Genomic DNA, 18,580 nt, shown 5'->3' with positions numbered 1-18,580 from the left:
GCCTTCTGTTCCTCCTGAGAGTATTACCTGATGGTGTTCGCACGGTGTAGGAGCGTGGTTCTTCTCTTTGATGAACGATGACTGCTGGCTCCCAACCGCGGCGGGTTTGCATATGCACAGTGTCACCAGGAAATAGAACTGGTAGTAGTCTTGCACGCTTGTCAAAGTGTAACTTTTGTTTTGATTGCATGTCTCGTAGTTTTTCTGGGATGTTTTGTGGGGTTGACTGTCTCAACACATTACTAGAACATGGCAGTGTGCTGCGCAGGACTCTTCCCATCAACATTTGTGCGGGTGACAAGTTTAATCCAGTAACTGGAGTGTTTCTCAGTGACAACATCACTAGATGTGGATCAGTGCCGGTCTGGATTGCTTTCTTTAGTGCATGTTTGACAGTCTTGATGGCTCGCTCCGCCATTCCGTTTGAAGAGGGAAAACCAGGGCTGGAATGTGTGAGCTTAATCTCCCAAGCATCTGCGAATGATTTCATCTCATAGCTGGCAAATGGAACATGGTCGCTCACTATTTCTTTGGGAATCCCGTGTCTTGCAAACACTGACTTCATCTTTTGAATGACAGAGTAAGCTGTTTTGTCTGGTAAGTTGACAACCTCTGGGTATTTGGTCAGGTAATCAATCAACAACAGATACGGCTGACCCTCCAGCTCGAAAATATCTGCTCCAATTTTCATCCACGGCAGCTCCAGAATCATGTGTGGAACAAGTGGCTCCGCTTGGTTCTGTGGTTGCATTTGCTGGCACTGTTCACATTTTTGAATCATAGTCTCTATATCACTGGACATACCAGGCCAGTATAGCACTTTTCTTGCTTTAGCTTTCGTGCGCTGTATACCTTGATGAGCCATGTGCAGTTTTTCCAGGATAATTTGTCGGAAGTTCTGTGGTATCACGATCTTGTCTCCTACCATGACTATGCCTTTGTGAATGCTGATGTTGTGTCGCATGGGCCAATAGCAATATAGTGCTCGGTCTAAACTTTTACGTCTAGCTGGCCACCCATGAATGTGTTTTTCACACACAGCTTGTAGTTCACTGTCTGTTGCAACTGCTGTTCTCAGTCTATTGAGTGTGTCTTCACTCAGTGCCTCTGTAGCCTCTAATGCATACACAACTCTCTCATCACAGCCATTTTCACTTGTGGAGTCATTGTCACTGGTTGTTGTAGCACGAGAGAGGGCATCGGCTATGAACATGTGTTTGCCGGGCGTGTATGTGACAGTGAGTTCATACCTTTGCAGCTGTAACAGCATTCCTTGCAATCTGGCTGGTGCTTTGGACAGCGGTTTGCGCATGATCGCTTCAAGAGGCTTGTGATCAGACTGCACAGTCACTGGTCTTCCATAGACATACTGGTGGAATCTTTTGGTAGCAAACACAATGGCAAGCAGCTCTTTTTCAATTTGGGCGTATCTCTTTTCTGTGTCCGTGAGTGCTCGTGACGCATAACATACAGGTTGTCCATCCTGTAGCAGGCAAGCACCCAGTCCATCTTTTGAAGAGTCTGCTTGTAGAGTCAAGGATTTAGTTTGGTCATAGAATCTCAGAACTGGAGCTTGAGTTAGCGCCGTCTTCAGTGTGCTTAACGCAGCTGTGTGGTGTGGTTGCCACTGCCACACAGTGTCCTTCTTTAGTAACTGCCTCAAAGGTGCAGTAACCGACGCTTCATTTGGGATGTACTGTGCCAAGAATTTTACCATTCCCAGAAGACGCTGGAGACTTTGTTTATCCTCTGGAGTTGGCATGTCAATAATGGCTTTAATCTTTGTGTCGTCTGCTTTCTGGCCTGCTGCAGTTATGATGTGACCCATGTATTTCACTGTGTCTACTTTGAATTGAATTTTGTCCTTGTTAAACTTCACATTTGCTGTTTTCGCTCTCTCCATTACCTTTTGCAGGATTTCATCATGCTCGCGCTCTGAAGTTGCTGCTATGATCATGTCATCTGCGATGATAAATACACCAGGGATGTCACCAAAAGTCTCACAGTTCTTTTGTTGAAAAACCTCACTGGCAGACTTAATGCCAAATGGGAGCCGGAGGAAACGAAACCGGCCCCAAGGTGTGTTAAATGTGCAGAGCTTAGAAGATGGCTCGTCCAGTTTGATCTGCCAGTAACCATCTTTTTCATCCAGAATGGTGAAGATTGCATATTTCTAATGCTTTACGAAGAGTGAGGTCATTCTCCCGAAGCAGTCTCTCTTTCAGTCTTGTGTCATTTATGCTGAACACCAATTTATCCCTGATCATGCCTTCCTCATCAGCTCCAAACTCACAATTTTTGCTTTTTTGACGGAGCTCTGTGACATATCTGTCCACTGATATTCCTGACATCATTGGGTGTGACCAGAACTGATGGCGCTCAAATACAACATTCTTTTGTGGGCTACAGTAGTCTTTGAATGCTTTCAGAATGTCCTCCATCGTAAGTGCGTCTCCGGCTGGGGTAATAGCAAGTGTGTTGTACACTTCTAAAGCTTCCTCGCCGATGGTGTGAAGAAGAATGGCTATTTTAACCTTTTCATCTTTTTCCAACGCACCTGTTGCAGTCATGTACAACTGGAATCTTTGTTCCCATCTGCACCAAGTTTCTGACAGATTGCCGGTGAGCAGCAGCGGCGATGGCGGTTTGAACTGCTCCATGTTTTCAGCAACGGTGAACTATGCTAATTTAAGCTAGCTCACTTGTGGTGCTCGGCTGCAGTCTCCCTCTCACACGACAGCTTGCACTTCTGACACCATGTTGTGACTTTATATGATGTTGCTCCGAGTTACCTTAGCGTGGGTGTTATCAGCGGGTCTCTTACTTAGGACAGACGACAGGGACACAGCTTTCGGTGCATGAGCATTTACATGTACTTTACTTTGAAAACTCCTCATGGCATATACAGGCCGACAGCACCATCTATTGGTGGCGGTGGTTATCACTGCTGTCTATCACAATATACCACATAAAGAGCTCCGCGTTTCTGTGCAGGAGACACGGCACGGACTGAGGAGATTGATTGACAGGGTCTCCAGCCAATCAGGACACAGAACAGGGTGCGCTGTTTAAACAAAGCAGCATAATCGCTCAGAAAGAATGAGCTAAACCGGGAAAGATGAACTGCAACGTAGTTTGTTTCAGTTTGACAGAGATTTTAGTGTTTCAGGTTGGAGCACAGACTGCAGAAGGGGGGAAGAAAATGTCACGTTCTATGCGGGTCTACTTTTTGGAGCATGCCTTTGGTGTAAACTCAAATGTGGATGTCGATTATGGAGAATCACGTCACAGTTTTATGAGATTCTATAAAGTAGAGCTGTCCCTCTTCTGTCTCTGAATGATAAGCCTAATCCCAGAATACCTTAAATATGATCCCCAACAATCCCAACCCCAATATTTTATCTTTAAATGAATTTTAATGGTTAATAAGAAACAAATCAGACACATTCTTATTTCAAACATTCAGTTTAAAATTATGAAATAACTGATAAAGCCGCTTAGGCATTCAAACAAATGCACAAAGTCCTCCTAAGTGTTTGGTAAAAGATTTAATAGATGGGAAGAGAATTTTAAAATAGTCATATCTATGTACACTGTACAGTACGGTCCCTCATCTCCACAGTCGCAGCTTATTTCCACTGGGTGCCTCCGCCGTCCGTCATGGTCTCAGAACCAGGGTCGCCACATGTTTGAACATTCTGGTGTGGACTCCTCCCTGTGTGGGAGGTTGGGGGGTGTCTTAGCGATGTGAGAAGTGGGACGTGGAGACCAAGAGGGCTGGTGTGAGGAAACGTGGGTGAGAAGCTGAAGTAGGAGGTGTTGGAGGACGGAGGTGACGGGTTAGGGGGAGAGGGGAAGCAGCAGGCAAAGGACGGGAAAGGTGGAGACGCTGCGTACGTGGGGAAGGAGTGAGGGAACCAGGGGGAGGACGGGGGGGACAGATAGTCGTGGCACGGCGTGGAGCAGGACGGGGGCTGGAAGGAGGAATGGGGCGGAAAAAGCAGCCAGGGCGACTCTTCTCTGTGGTCACATTTGCAGAGGGTTTCGGCGGGCGCGGCGTCGGGCCCCTCGTGGGGGTCTGGTCGTGGCTGCAGGCTCTCGGCGTGATGCCTCAGCGTCTCCATGAGGCGTGTCCTCTGCGCGGGCGTCACCTTGTGCATGAAGCTGGTCAGCTGGGACACCTGGTGCTGGAAACCTGCAGTTTCAGTGCTGAGGAGAGGAGGAGCACTGGACTCTGCTGGAGTTTTAACAGGAGTTTTAAAGACAAATATATGAGGTACAAAACAACATCAACAAAACACATTCTCCATGTTTAGATTTGACGACATTCTTACAAACTTGTTTGCTTGACTAACCATCTCTTGCGTTCTTTCTATCTGTCCACTTCTTAAGGTACTCCACAGCCAAGTCCAGAATCTCTGCCTTCTCTAGCTTAGGATTGTGCAGTCGCTGTCGATGGCAACAGTCAGGAAGTGTGGACATGTGTTATTCCATTTTTTTGTACATGTAGATTTTGTCGTGTGTGTCTTGACAGAACTCACAGGATCGGACGTGACATTCAACAGCAAACTTCTCAGTTCACCGAGACTTTGATTTATACGATCTCTTCGCTTCTTCTCCACAACGGGCTTCAGAATCTACAAGGAGGTATATTGATGTGACTGCACTTTCAGTTGTGATGGGACGTTGCTCATCTTTTGAGGACCCACTCCGATCATCATATCATTTATTTCAAAAACCTTCACAGTGGTCTTTTCATCATTCTTATGCAGTTTATAGCCAACATTTTAAAAACTTGTGTCGTTTTCTAGGACAGATTTTGCCTCTGAATTGTGGGAAGGACTGTTGGCATGGAGGAACCCCGCCCCCACTTCCCATTAACCATCTGTTTATGCGCTCTCCCACTAGCTTACAACCCCAAACACCACCCCACCCTAACATTACCAGTGAAACAAAAATGGTGAGCTGTATTGGAGTTATCCAGACGGACAGTTTAGATCCAGATTCCAGCTCAAACGAGAAAAAATAAAAAAAGGACGTATACGGATCTATTTGTCAACAGGTGGATGCATCAGAACGGAGCGGAGCAGGAAGCCGATTATAGCTTCTACATCACAACTCCAATCTTTTTGAAACTGCATTTTTTTGCCTGCTCCTGATTCACATTGATTTGAATAAAAAAAATGTCATTGTTAGCTTCCAAATCTGTACGTAAGTCCTTGATGCTAACAAAAATGCCACAAGAACATGTTAAAAACACCATTTTCATCGGAGTGGGTCTTTCACACATGGGTCCTTTCTCAACACCAAAGAAAGGTTTCAGATTAAAACGCTTTTATTTATTTATTTTTTACTTGTACCATTAATTACTTAAATAAAGGGATAGACACATATTAAAGGAAATGTTTTTGTTCCAAATCTGTTAACTCAAAAGAGATCAGACGGTCCTTTGAACAAGTCTGCAAGATGACTCCAACCTGGCAACCCAAGAGCACGCTTACCCTATGAGAGATCTTGGCTGGAAAAGCATCACAATTTTCTATTAAAGTGACAACAGAACTGAGAACAACAAAGTGCAGAATCACATTTAGGAAGTACCTTTGTTTCTTTAAAAGAAAACAAAAACGAATTTCCTACCCGTTTCCCGCTTTTGCTGTCCTCTGTGGTTTGCTGTCTCCTGGTCATTTCTCCTGGTGTGACCCAAAAGTCTCTGCAAAGAAGCGACTTCTGCTCCTGTGAGGCGCCTATAAGGACGCAGCTCCCCCTCTCTGATTGGCTGGCAGCTGGGTGACGTCACAGGGAAACTTTTATCGGAATCCAAAAGTGAGATTTCCTTTTTTCATCAACGATTTGAATATTCTTGAAGTAGTTTAAATAATATATACATATGTGTGTTTTTATTATTTTATAAAACATAAATAATAAATAATCATAAATAAAGAATACTTGAAAAAAATCATGTAAGTTCTTAAGGTTATAAGGTTATTTCAGTGTTTATGGTGTAAAAACTATTAGATTTTCTTATAAGTCTAATTTATGATATTTATAAGAAAAGCTTTTACCATTTCTAAAAACTCATAACTTTTTAACAAGTCAGCTATGAAGATGATACATTTTGTTTTTTCACGTGTACTCACAATTTTTAACAAATAAAATTATATAAAATAACAGATAATAACGCTTTTATACAAGTTAAGCAAACATGTAAGCACCAAAAAGCAAGTTACATTTGTTTTACCTTTAGTGCTTAAAGTAACTTTCGCGTCTTCCGCTATCAGGATTTTGGCCATTTTTTGCAGGAAATTTATCTTTTTGTCTGATGCCTTTCAAATTAAAAAAAATTTCGGGGGGGGAAACAGAAGTCAAATGACAAACAGCACACCATTTATTCATTGTTGAACTTTTGTGCAGATCCCTTTCAGCCCTTTTTGAAGATGCTGTGGTGAAGTGAGACCATGGGAAACGCTTGTTCAGCTCGTGGGAACAGACGTGAAGTGAGAAAGAGAGCGGCTGTGACTTCTTTTTATGGCGTGTGACATTTCAGCATTCCCCAATCTGGGATTAAAACAACATACACGATTAATCCAAGTGAGGACATTTTAAATTTAAGACTTCATCTGTTAAGATCCTAAAGCACAAAATACTGCGATTTTGTATTTATCTATTTATTTTCTTTCTTTGTTTTTTTGACATTGGTCTTGTCAGGAGCAGCAGAAGTGATCACACCCCACCGTCAAGTGTGCGCTGCCTTCAGGTCAGCCTGAAACCCGTGTTCAGGCGTCACAAAAGCTCCTTTTACGCACCAAACCAGATGTTGGGAGCGCGTTCCCACCCGTGCCAGCTTTTGTTGTTGTTGTTGTTTTTGCTTTGTTTTACCGAACTTAATTCGAAGCAGCAGCTACGGTATTAACGTTTTTGGTGGTGTTTTAAAATAATGATTAGGAAAATAAAGCAAACACAAAGAAATGCTAAAGAGGACAGATGTATTTATTTATTTATTTATTTATTGCGCACAATTTGTCCGTGTATAGGAAGTAAAGATAAATCCTTTTAATTAGAGCCTTGTACATGCGCACATTTAGTTAAACTAAATTCTTTTTTAAGTAGAATTTGTTTAAAATTAGTATATGTTAATTGTATTTTTAACATATTATATTAAAAATCCAAATACAAGGAGGTACCTGTGTATTCATTCTTTTTCTAACCCTTTATGTTGACAGTAACTTGTTTTCATTGTTCAATTGATAAAAATAAAAAGATAAAAATAGTAATCTTTTTTTAGCTTCTTTTTGTGCGTAAACCGGGTTATGCTGTAATTATCTGCACAAATAAATTCATGTTATATTGTTAAATGTATCTATGAGTTAAATATTTTAGTTTACTTTAGGTCTGATGACCGAAAAATTGGGGTTTTAATCCCAAAAATGATTAGGAGTCATTTCCGGACCGGGTCCACGTGCCTTTAAGACATATGCACGCACGAGCACACATGCGCACTTTTTTTTCCCCCAACTCAGATTATCTTCATGACATAATTGCGCTTCCACCAAGCGTTTCAAAGCGTCTCTCCTCGCTGCCATGGCAACCAGCGTTGATCTCTGGCCTGTTACTAATCGCCCTCTTCTCCTTAATTTCAAGCGGAAGTATCGTTTGCTCCAAAAGGGCGATTTAATCCTCTGGTGGGTGCCCGTGATCCGATCTTCCCAGTGTTATCCCCACTCCTCAGCCTATTACAGGGAACAAAGCGCTGTGCGCACAGATACCCAAAGGGTCAAATCCTTTTGTTCATCACCGCGTCCACTGAGTCGCACTTATTGAGATGGTTACGACAATCCCGTTAACGATAAGAACATTCATGGCAAAAGCTGGTTGTTTTGTTGGGAGGGAGACGATTTGGCTTTGATGCAAATCGGGAGAAAAGGTCTTTTTGGAGATGGGAGGGCGTGGAGTACCCGCTTCTACCTCCATCCAGTCTTTCTTTTATGTATTTTAAATGTCCGAGGGTGACTTTAAATATGGCAAATGAAAAATAAAATGTCAACTTTCACATCTTAAAATTGAGAGATTTGTTTAATGTGTTTTAATATGTTTTAAAAAGCTGCTAAGCTAAAGGTCCAAATTGAGTATTTTACATTTTTCTACTTGTGTTAAATACGTTCCCTACAAATTTAACAAAATTAACTTTGACCTTAGAGCCCCATCGCCCGGTGATTTTCACCCGAGAAAACTATTTTACATGAATTTCAGTGTGTCGCGTGTCAAGGAGTCTGTGCCTTCACCGGGGAAGTCTGGCGTGTCTCAGCAATGGACCAAAGGCCAAGTTGAATTATTGTATTCTTTTTTAGGAACTTTTTGTTCTAAAATTCCTCCCTTTTCAGTAATATTTGAGCATGTCTTTAGGAACTTCTTATGTTTTTCTTTTTCGTTTTGTTACACAAACCACAGCTGAAAATAAAAGAAAACCACTCTAATTTATCATGTTTTGATCCATTGTTTATGACAAGTACTTTTTGACGATGGGTCTAATAGTCGGGTAAAAATTACCCCGGCTCATCCACAGGTCGCGCGCAGTTAGGTAAAAGGTGCTCACGGGGGGCGTGGCAGCAGCCAGGACACAAGAGGTCACAAATACGCGACACTCGCTTAGTTTGGATCACCAACAATCGGCTGAAGCATGAAATCTTTGTCCTCCGACGAGATGAACAAACTCACTTTGGCGAGACGGGTAAGGTTTATCTTCTTTATTTGTTTTCTTTATTCGTGTCGGGAAATAACTGTTGAGTTTTTGCAATTATTTTCAAGATGTCCAAACCGCTGATGGAGAGGCGCAGACGGGAGCGCATCAACCACAGTTTGGAGACTTTGCGGCTTTTGATGGTGAAACACACCCAGAATGAGGTAAAAATCTGAGTCTGAGGATGTGTTCCCTAACCAGAAATACGTTTATTTTTAATTCTTTGTTTGTTTTTATTTCTTTTTGTGCAATAGAAGCTTAAAAATCCGAAGGTGGAGAAAGCAGAGATTCTCGAGAGTGTGGTAGAATTCCTGAGGGCGGACTTGGAGAAGGGAAAGCAGGCCGGCAGGACCCTGTCCGGAGATCCGGAGCACCACTACCGTGATGGAATGAGGTCCTGCCTGCTGAAGGTCAGCCACTTCATATCCAGTAAGAGTCAGGAATTGGGAGAGAGCGTGGCAGGTCCAGTCCAGGCTGGCTTTACGCGCCCGGAGCAGAATCCTGCCACTTTTGGACGCATCCACACAAGCGTGATGCCCATACTTCCTGGTGACACGGCCTCTGCAGCCCCCCAGCAGGAGCTGACGCAGGGCGCAGGACTCCCACGTGACACCGGGAAGCTTCTTTTCTCCGCTGAGGTTTCCGCACACATAACGGATCCGGTGTGGAGGCCTTGGCCGCAGTGACTCTAACATAAGGATGATTTTAAAGTAAATGTGTGTTTTCCCTTATAGAGTCTTAAATTTTGCACAGACAAAAAGCTTTTTATGAAGCCCAATGAGAAAAAAAGCATCTTGATTTTACGCATGGAGCTAAAGTTGAATTTTTTTGCTACTGCTTTAGATTTTGTTATGAATTCCACGCGAAAAATGTGTTTTTATTCCATATGCTCTGAGATGTCTGCATTATAAGACGTGAAATGTGTTGCGATGAATTTTAAAACACGATTTCCTGGGCGATCCTTGCGCCAGGAGTGGCCCATCAGCAGCGCCAGCAGAGAAAGGGGAGCCATCCACAGCCCAGTTCGCACATACTCCAAAGCAGGTTGGACAGGCTAGGCTCCCCATTGAAGTGTTAAAGAGAAGCCACGACATTCAGAGCAGTTTTTATACAAATGTAGACAAGCGACAGATGGTGGTTGTTCAGGGTCAGACTGTAAGGATCCGCAGAATCTACATGCGCCCTATGAGCGTCCCTCCATCGAGTAAAGAGAAAGGTAATGCGTAAAATGAAGATGTGATCAACCATTTGACATGACTAAAGTGTTTTGCTTTGAGACTGTTAAACTATTTCAAATAAAAATCGATTTACATCAGATTTCCTTCATGCTATGTGGATCTATGGTATTTAACCATTAACTAAAGGTAGATCTATCACAATCAGGTTTGTATAAATAGATTAAAGTAAAAATTTTGGTATCTGGTTACACCTTTTCACCCCTCTGACTCACAGATTCAATTGTTGGAGTTTAAGTAAACTTTTGAAAAATCTGCTCACAGCCCTCTTTTTACAGAAATTTCTTAAATAAAAGGCTTCAGTAAAATTTCTTTACAATCACTATCCTGCATTTGATACAAAGAGCAATAAAAAAATCAATTGCAAATGTTGGACACACACAAAATAAACAATACAATGCATAGCTTTGTATTGTAAGTCCATTAATTCCCATTTCTGACATAACATTAAAATCTTGTCTAAGCAGAGTGCAAATATTATGCTCTTATGTTCATAGCATGTCATAAAATAGATTTAGATTTAAATTAAATGGGCTGATCTCAGGTCAGGATGCGCTTTTGTGCAGTTTAGGGCTCAGAAGAAAAGCCGCCACTGTGTTAATCGAATAAAACTGGAAATAGATTCACTTTGGTCCTTCCAGAGTTTGCTCAAGTGTGAGAAGGAGCCACGACGACATGTTTAAACTTTCCTAACCGCTGTTGATCACATAGATTCGTTCTAAAGCAACTTATTTACCAAACGCGTATTTGATTCTTACATTAGTGACAAACTCCTGCCCCACAAAACCAACCAGTTAACTTGTCCATCCAGACAATTTATTGATCCTTTCATCTCCAAAGGACAACACTGATATAAAAACAAAAAGAATAGATGCATGTGAAGCCATTGGACCTCCTAAATATACCAATACAAAATAATATTAGTGTTGGACTTGTGTGTCTAACATATTTTGGGGTTTGTTCACCGTACAGTACATCAGCTGTCTGCAATGATGTTATGATACCAACCCTCAAATAATATCACCAAAATATATATTTATTTATTTTTTAGGAGTTTTTTTTAATTTATACATTTTATTTAGTCTCTACATGTTTGATCTTTGTTATAAAACATTTTTAAAAAACTGCTTAAAAATCTTTTGCCATAATTTTTTGTAAATTGTAATTTGGACAGTTTCAGGTTTATCTGTAAAAACAAAGAGACTGGAGTTGTACTAAAAAGTGTGACTACAAAAAAACTGTTTTAAAGATAAACTATTAGAGCAAACTGTAAAGCAGTAAAAAAATCACTACTAAAGGATAAACCGCACAAAAGGACCTAAAATCTCATCAGAAAATTAATTGATTAGATTGTAAAGGCAATATAAGGAATCTGGTTTTCTTTCTCTTATAATATTCCTATTATGTTAGTTATTATATTAACATTTACACCTCAGAATGTATAAAAATAAAAAATAAATCAAACAATAGGTGGGATGCAACAGTGGGAGTTGGAAGCAAAACGTTGAAAGTAAATCATGTGGAAAAACTGTCAGACGGCAGAAATGTGTCAATTTGCAAAATAATCCTGGAACTTTGTGTTTCATTTCAACCAAACATCAATGGGTTACAAATCCAACTAAAATAAATTTTATAATAGACTAAACAGAAAGTGTTTGTAAACCATCTGGTTTTTGAAGAAATGCAATTAAGATAAAACCTTTAACCTAAAACGCAGCTGAAAAAATCGTTGTGGTCACTCAGTAAAAAGCCAAAAAACACACAATTTTGGAACAAGATTTTGTTGAATGAAAAGCAAGTACACAAATGTTCTGCGCATGATGGAGGTTTTGCTGTCTCTTCTTTTGTTTCTGAGGTATAAGTGGGTTCTGTTGCATCCAGGTTCCTGTCTTCCAATTGTTGTTTTTCTCTCCACCTTTTGCTGTCATCAGTTGCTCGTTAACACGCTGGCGTTAAACCAGCAGCTGCTTCTGCAGGGTGCCGCTGTCGCACTAGCGCGAACAATAAACACGTTTTGGCCCGTCGGTTCCCACGGTCCACGCGCGCCTCAGCACCGCAGACTGCGCGCATTTTCAGGTTTCAACTGTTCGGATTTTGGGTTTAAGTAGCAATTCCGTCACAAATGCAAGATTGGATTAGAACGAAATAAGGTGGTTTTGACTGTATATAATGTATCTAACAGCCACGTGTCCGCCAGCTTTTACTGCCCCAGTCTGGACTTTAGGAAAACACCTCGGGTGTGAATGGTTCTGCCCTAAGCGTGCGCCGGAAATGATGGGCCGGCCGCGCGCAGCCGCAGAACAAGACAAAAGCTGCCTTTGGGTGCAGCCGCCTTGCTCCACCTGTCCCTGCAGGTTTTTTTTAATTAACAAATATTGCACATACAAAATAACAAACACAAAACTCCACACTGTGTGCAAAAGACAATTGTCACGTTTGCCAGGGAAATGAACAAAAAAAAAAACGTAATAATAATGTAAAACAGTTTAAGCAGAAATAAAACAAAACATATAAAAGCAAAGGAATCTTTGAAAATTTTAAAAGAGACCATGTTTCCACTGTTCTAACAGCTTTTTTGTTAGTGGAGGATCTTATATTGTTTAAATACAGAACCATTTATTTCTGGAAAACATAAAATACTGTTTTTTTGTTAGCATATTTACACTCCTGTATGAAGTAGCCATAATTATAAGTAAATTAACTACATATATTTTCTCTGCATTAAATCTCCCTTGTGTAAAATATCCCAAAACAATAAACTCATAAAATAATTTATAATCTTTACATCGATGAGTTCTTATTAAATTTATCAAATCTTTCCAAAATACTTGAGTGAAGGAGCAAAACCAAAAAAGACGAGGCACCGTTTCTGGTGGGAAATGACAAAATGAACATTTCATGTCCAGATCTTTTTTCCTTTTGATAAAGAAGTTTTTCACTGGATAAAATGTATGAAGAATTTTGAAAGAAATTTCTTTAATTTTGTTTGTGATAAAATACTTTTGGGGCCGGGGAGAAACCTTTTCCCACTGAATTCTACAGCCAAACCTATTCCAGTATGAGATAACATGCGGTTTTGTGGCACTCTCATTGTGAAACCGAGAACGGATACTTGCAGGCTCCCCTGCAGCTTGGAGAGCCTGCAGTGAAGCAGGTCCTCTCTGTGGTGCGTGGAACAATGCTGCACCTTCCTTATCATCAGCAGGGGTTACTGAACTGGAAACTCATATTCAAACATGACTTTAGTCCACACAACACTCCCATATGGAACTGTCGGTATATTTTATGTTGGAACAAATCAATATTTTACAAAAATTGGATTAATAATGGTATTTGGTCATTATGACATATTATGGATGATGATGGAAACTTTATCTCATTTGAAACTTTTTCCAGCAATTTTAAATGAAATGATAGAAAACAAAACAACAATGTCATCAAAGCCTCAGACTTTGATCCAAATGTCCTCCAGTCTGGTTCAAAATGTTCAAGTTCAGCTTCCATCTCTGATGTGCGATGATCAACCGCTTATTTCCAAACTTCCAAACTCATTTATGAGATCTTTGTTTGTTAGAGAACCGTTTCCAACATCTTACAAAAATCCTTCTATGTCACAGCATTACACAAAAGAGGAAATAAGCAAGTTCAGATCTCAGTTCAGTAAATACCCAATTTTTTCAAAATACAAAGAAACCCATTTTAAAAGAATGAATGCAGTCTATCCATGCAAAGACCTACTCCATGTACGTTTTTGGTTTCAAGAAAATAACTGTTCTTTCTGCGATATAAATATAGAATCACTTGATCATCTGTTTTTTGAATGTCTATATTCTAAAGGTTTTTGGGAGGATTTCTTTTGTTGTTGCTCCTCAACGTTTCCTTTTCCTATTTCTAATCAGTTACAAAAACACATTGTATTATTTGGAGTAGTTTCTGGTGATAAATTATTTGATTTGGCATTTATTACTTTATTAATTTCTGGGAAATTCTTCATCCATAAAAGCAGATTTTTAAAAATCAAACCACTATTCAACACATTTGAAGATCACATGTTATGTGACAATGTTGTGTACTACAATTCCAATGTTGATTTTTCTTCTTTGTGTCTTATTCTTTTTCCTTTTTTATGTCTCTCTATTGTAGTTATGTGAATGTGTCATCCTCTAAAGTTCAATAAAAAGTAATTAAAACTATGCTGCACCTTCTGTGAGTGGGAGGGCGGGCCACGCGTGGAGCGTCTGCCCCACAGCAAATGTTACCCCTGGAGTTTTCTGCAGGATCTGCATCTTGTTTTTTGAAGACATTTGTTTTGAATTTGATGTGGTTGTTTTTTGTTTCCTTTTGGGATTTTATTATTATTTTTAAATAAATGAGTTTTATTCCATTTATTGTAGATTTAAATTTTGGTATTTTTATCACATTTCCTGGTTTTAAAACTTTATTCTTGTACAGAACTTTGGTTAAAATCATCCGGATTGTTCTGATTGTGAAATAAAGAATGACAGTTCATGGAAAAAAAAAACATTTATTATTAGCAACAGTGGAAATGAGCAGACTGTGGAGTAAGCCGACAGGGTTTCGTGTTTCTGCGGCGGTTGACTTTAGACGCCGCCGTCAATCAGATCTTTCCACCAGTCCGGCCTTGAGCTTTGTGGAGCTCCTGCTGCAGACTTGTCAGAACCTCCCGATGGTCGTCAGCCCTCTTCTCCATGTCTTTGAGGAGCGTCTCGTATCTTTGACTGAACAGACAAGAACAGTAGTGAATGCATCACCTGAAACGTAAAGCACACATGCTAGTAATACAAATCTAGAATTGCCAAACAAATGTGCAAATCGCATTTATATTTAAGAAAATGGTGGTTAACCCGAAAAAGACTTGGAATATAATATTTGTGATTTTGTTGCAACAGGTACTGTTTCGGAGATTTTACTTTCAATTCTTACACTGCCTCCTACTGGCCCAGACAAGAATAACACCTGAAGTAACCAAAGCACGTGACCAGTATTATAAAGAGAAGTCTAAGAAAAAATACAATTTTAAAGACAGAAAAAACGCTCAATAATAATCTCCAACAGGATGAATGAGCTGCTGTAAAAACAAAAGACTTGTTTTTACAACACAGTACAGAATATCAAAGCTAATTCTTGTTTTAACTGAAGAAAGAATTACCTATAGAAAATAACAGGCAAAATACTTGTACAACATAGATATGTAAATAAATAAACAAGAACCTAAAATAGTGTGACACAATCCTCCTTTTGATTAATGCTAAAGTCATTTTTGACAGATTTAAGATACAAACTGCTTTACGATTTCAGTGTCCGACGTTAAAAGATGAAATACAAATGACACTAGGGCTGCACGATATGAGGAAAACTCGCGATATGCGATATTGGTGATTAATATTGCGATAACGATATAATTTGCGGTATATAAACAAATGTCAAACCAACCAAAAACATAATTTCCATTTCAATGCAACAGTATAAAAATCATACTCCAAATGACCCTTGTCGACGTAGGAGGCAAACATCAAACATAAAAGGGCTCATTTGATTGATCAACAGCGTAAACGGGTCCTTCCGATTGGTTAAATGCATAAAGGGATTTATTTCATTTGTTCAATATTTCAAGCTGCCATGAGTTTGTTTTAGCACACTTAACCCTTGTGCTATCTTAGATGACCCCCCCCTTACATTGACGTGTTCTCCCTACCATGACAAAGGTGGACAAAGGTGGAAAGATTTCATGTAATCCATGGACACCAGTGAAGATCACAAATTATTGAAGAAAAATTGTTCAGTGCACTGTCTAGTGGGTCTAGATGACCCAACTCCCAATGTTAAAGTGCCTAGGATAGCACAAGGGTTAAGGTAACCATTTATTGCGATTTTCGCCGTCTTTTGCGGTATGCATATTGCACAGCTTGATGTCGCGATAACGATAAATTTGCGGTATATTGTGCAGGCCTAAATGACATAATGAGACGATAAAAGCTAATAAATAGGTTAATGTCAGAATATTTATTCACAATTACTATTCATTTGTTTAAAATAAATGATAGTTTGTATTAATTGAACAAACAATTTAACAACTACAAACATAATGATATGAAATATAATATTATGGGGAAAAAACCTGTCCAAAAGTATCTCAGATGCATGGACAGCAAATATAAAACTATTTTAACTTTAAGAACATGTAAATATTATATGACATAATTAATTTAAGGCCCCAAACGGACAGCTGTGGGATCCCATTTATTTCTTTTTTGAAGGTACAACCAGCCAAGGTCAACTTTTATTTCTGCACAACCCTTTTTTCATCAGCCACTTTTCATCTTCCATTAATTTAAAAGAAACTATGAGTACAGTCTTTATTATATATTAATGTAAAAAAAAACACAAGCATATCTGTGACATGCATCTGTTTTCCCCAGCATAAAGTGTGTCACAGTAATGAAAAAAAGAAATATTTCTATTGAATGAAGCAACATAATACCTGATATAATCACTTAGCAACACTGTTAATTTAATTTTAAAGCAAAAGCTGTATTCATTTTTTTAATATATTATTTTATTTCCCCCAAAATTTGACTAATTACTCATCTGGGGCACATTGGACCCCATTTATAATGTAAAGATATAAGATAGTTTTCTGTCTGCTAAAATGTCTATATGTTTAAATACTACAATTATGGGTTTCAGGTCAAAAATTAAGCCTTCACCTTTCAACTGTCAGTCTTAGGATATAAGATTGTATCAGTAGAAATTGAATATTAAAAGGTTCAAGGTATGGCGTAAATTTAAGGCAAATTATGTGATTCTATATTCTATAAAGACAGCTTAAATCAGGTGTTCTCGTCGTGCATTTTGTTTCTCTATTTATTCAAGGTAGAACTCAGAATTTGTGGTCAAAATTTTACCATGGCGACGAAATATGTTCAAGTCTATCCTGAATTTTCAGAACTACCCATAAAAACTAGATTTCCAGCTTCTGTGGCTGATATTTCATTACAAATAAATGACTATAAACGTCTCTGCTTATAGTAAGTGCTATATATTATAAACTAAAGCTTGAAAATATCATTTTAACTAGGGCATCCCATACATTTTCTTTTGTATTTCTTTTCCTTACATTTCTCCATTGATGTACTCCAGTCTTTTTGTGACCGTGGCCTTGGCTTCATCCAAGTCTTGCTTCACTAAAACTGGACCGATAAGCTTGTAAATGGTGTTAGAACTGTCCAGCAGATCGAGCTCCTGGAAATATACAGGTCACATCTTCAGTCAAACTGAACATAAAGATATCTAATGGACAAAAACATGTTGTTAAGGGTTAGGCGTGTACCTCTTTGACTATGTTGTTTTCTGTCAGCTGCGTCTCCAGTTTCTGCCTGACGGACATACTTTTACTCACATCTGAAAAAAAAACAGACATTTGTAAGTTGTATTTCTTTTAATACGTCAAATCTCAAAGTTACTTTAAATATTTGAAACATGGGTGCAGGCATGGCTAACTAACTGCTGCCCGATGGTAACAACATCATGGCACACTAGCAGCTAACAGGTACCTACCTTTCTGCACCTGCGAATATTTTTCTAATTCCGCTTTTAATTTCTTTTGAATTGCATCTGCCATGTTTTATGACTTGTTTGTAATAACCGTGTAAACGTTAAATAAATGTATCTAGAGGTTTCAGAGCTAACAACACAGAATGGGAGAACTGCGCTAGCTAACCGGAAGGAGCGACGGATTTAGCGGAAGTTGTGAAAGATTCACTGCCATCCAGAAAATCGGAGTTTCCGCAGTCGTACAAGAGAAGAGTTTTATCAAATATTTTCTATTTCTGTCCAATGTATATCATATTAGATGAAGAAATTGCATGAAATTTGAAAAATATCTTATTTGATTAGGATTTTTTTGACTTAGTAGTTATACACACAAGTTATTACATTATTCTCATAGTCGAACAATAGAAGATAATAGATATTTTAAACTTTGAATTGCACACATAACATTTAAAAATAAAATTAATTGCTGCCACATCTCATTCAAAAAGGTATGGATAAATCTTGGTCCACCAGCTCTGATCAGTCTAAGGGGATCTCCAACATGGAAAGAGTTGATGTCCTCTCTGTATTAAATCATAATAAATCATGTAAGGGGCTAATACCTGGCATCAAGCCACTGACCTTCAAAAATCACAAGAGAAATGAAAATTGGTTTTAAAAAAAAAGTGAGACGGCAGTTGCCCAATAAAGTGGTGGACACTCAGGGACTGTGACCCTAAAACTGGGAGAAAGATTTAAGATCAACTTTATTAATCCACTTTCAAGATCAACTTTATTAATCCACGAAGGGAAATTTGAGAAAAGCGATTCTTCAACAATAGTTTTGCCTTGGTTTGCTTTACATCAATAAACAATAGAACCTTGGAAGGTTTAGTAAGTCAGATAAGTAAGTTGAGGAATAAATGTTTGTATGGACCCTTTGTGTGCGTGTGTGTGTGTTTGTTTGAACAACTTGTTCACCTCTCGGCAGATCCCGTCATTTGTCACCACAGTGGTATTTTGATTGGAAATAAATTGTAGTATTTGTAGTATCATT

General features: G+C 39.1%; 3 protein-coding genes across 3 annotated transcripts; 1 reads left to right on the top strand and 2 right to left on the bottom strand.

Annotated features, from left to right (window-relative positions):
• Positions 1-3,666: 3,666 nt before the first annotated feature.
• Positions 3,667-5,685, bottom strand: her11 (hairy-related 11). The gene is given in 5 exon segments (NM_001104797.1): positions 3,667-3,729; positions 3,732-4,237; positions 4,356-4,449; positions 4,542-4,637; positions 5,638-5,685. Coding segments are annotated over 5 exon segments (807 nt in total).
• Positions 5,686-8,674: 2,989 nt separating this feature from the next.
• Positions 8,675-9,420, top strand: her5 (hairy-related 5). The gene is made up of 3 exons (NM_001104798.1): positions 8,675-8,725; positions 8,803-8,898; positions 8,989-9,420. Exons 1-3 carry the CDS (start codon positions 8,675-8,677, stop codon positions 9,418-9,420), a joined length of 579 nt encoding a protein of 192 aa, NP_001098268.1.
• A 5,062-nt stretch (positions 9,421-14,482) lies between these two features.
• pfdn6 (prefoldin subunit 6) lies at positions 14,483-17,747 on the bottom strand. The gene is made up of 4 exons (XM_004073577.4): positions 17,548-17,747; positions 17,321-17,391; positions 17,108-17,232; positions 14,483-14,708 (listed from the first exon to the last, which is right to left on the bottom strand). Exons 1-4 carry the CDS (start codon positions 17,609-17,611, stop codon positions 14,588-14,590), a joined length of 381 nt encoding a protein of 126 aa, XP_004073625.1. The 5' UTR covers positions 17,612-17,747; the 3' UTR covers positions 14,483-14,587.
• Positions 17,748-18,580: the final 833 nt, after the last annotated feature.

Source organism: Oryzias latipes, chromosome 10 (genome assembly GCF_053564925.1).
Source record: "Oryzias latipes strain Hd-rR chromosome 10, Olatipes_Hd-rR_3.1".
Lineage (NCBI taxonomy): Eukaryota > Metazoa > Chordata > Actinopteri > Beloniformes > Adrianichthyidae > Oryzias > Oryzias latipes.
This window is presented reverse-complemented; position numbering and strand designations above follow the sequence as displayed.

Excerpts from the sequence above, each read along its gene's own strand:
- her5 (NM_001104798.1), top strand. The coding sequence starts at position 8,675 with ATGAAATCTTTGTCCTCCGACGAGATGAACAAACTCACTTTGGCGAGA. Across the intron at positions 8,726-8,802 it reads AACTCACTTTGGCGAGACGG|ATGTCCAAACCGCTGATGGA; the intron begins GTAAGGTTTATC and ends ATTATTTTCAAG. Across the intron at positions 8,899-8,988 it reads TGAAACACACCCAGAATGAG|AAGCTTAAAAATCCGAAGGT; the intron begins GTAAAAATCTGA and ends TTTGTGCAATAG.
- pfdn6 (XM_004073577.4), bottom strand. The coding sequence starts at position 17,611 with ATGGCAGATGCAATTCAAAAGAAATTAAAAGCGGAATTAGAAAAATAT. Across the intron at positions 17,392-17,547 it reads ATATTCGCAGGTGCAGAAAG|ATGTGAGTAAAAGTATGTCC; the intron begins GTAGGTACCTGT and ends TTTTTTTTTCAG. Across the intron at positions 14,709-17,107 it reads GAGTACATCAATGGAGAAAT|TCAAAGATACGAGACGCTCC; the intron begins GTAAGGAAAAGA and ends TTGTCTGTTCAG.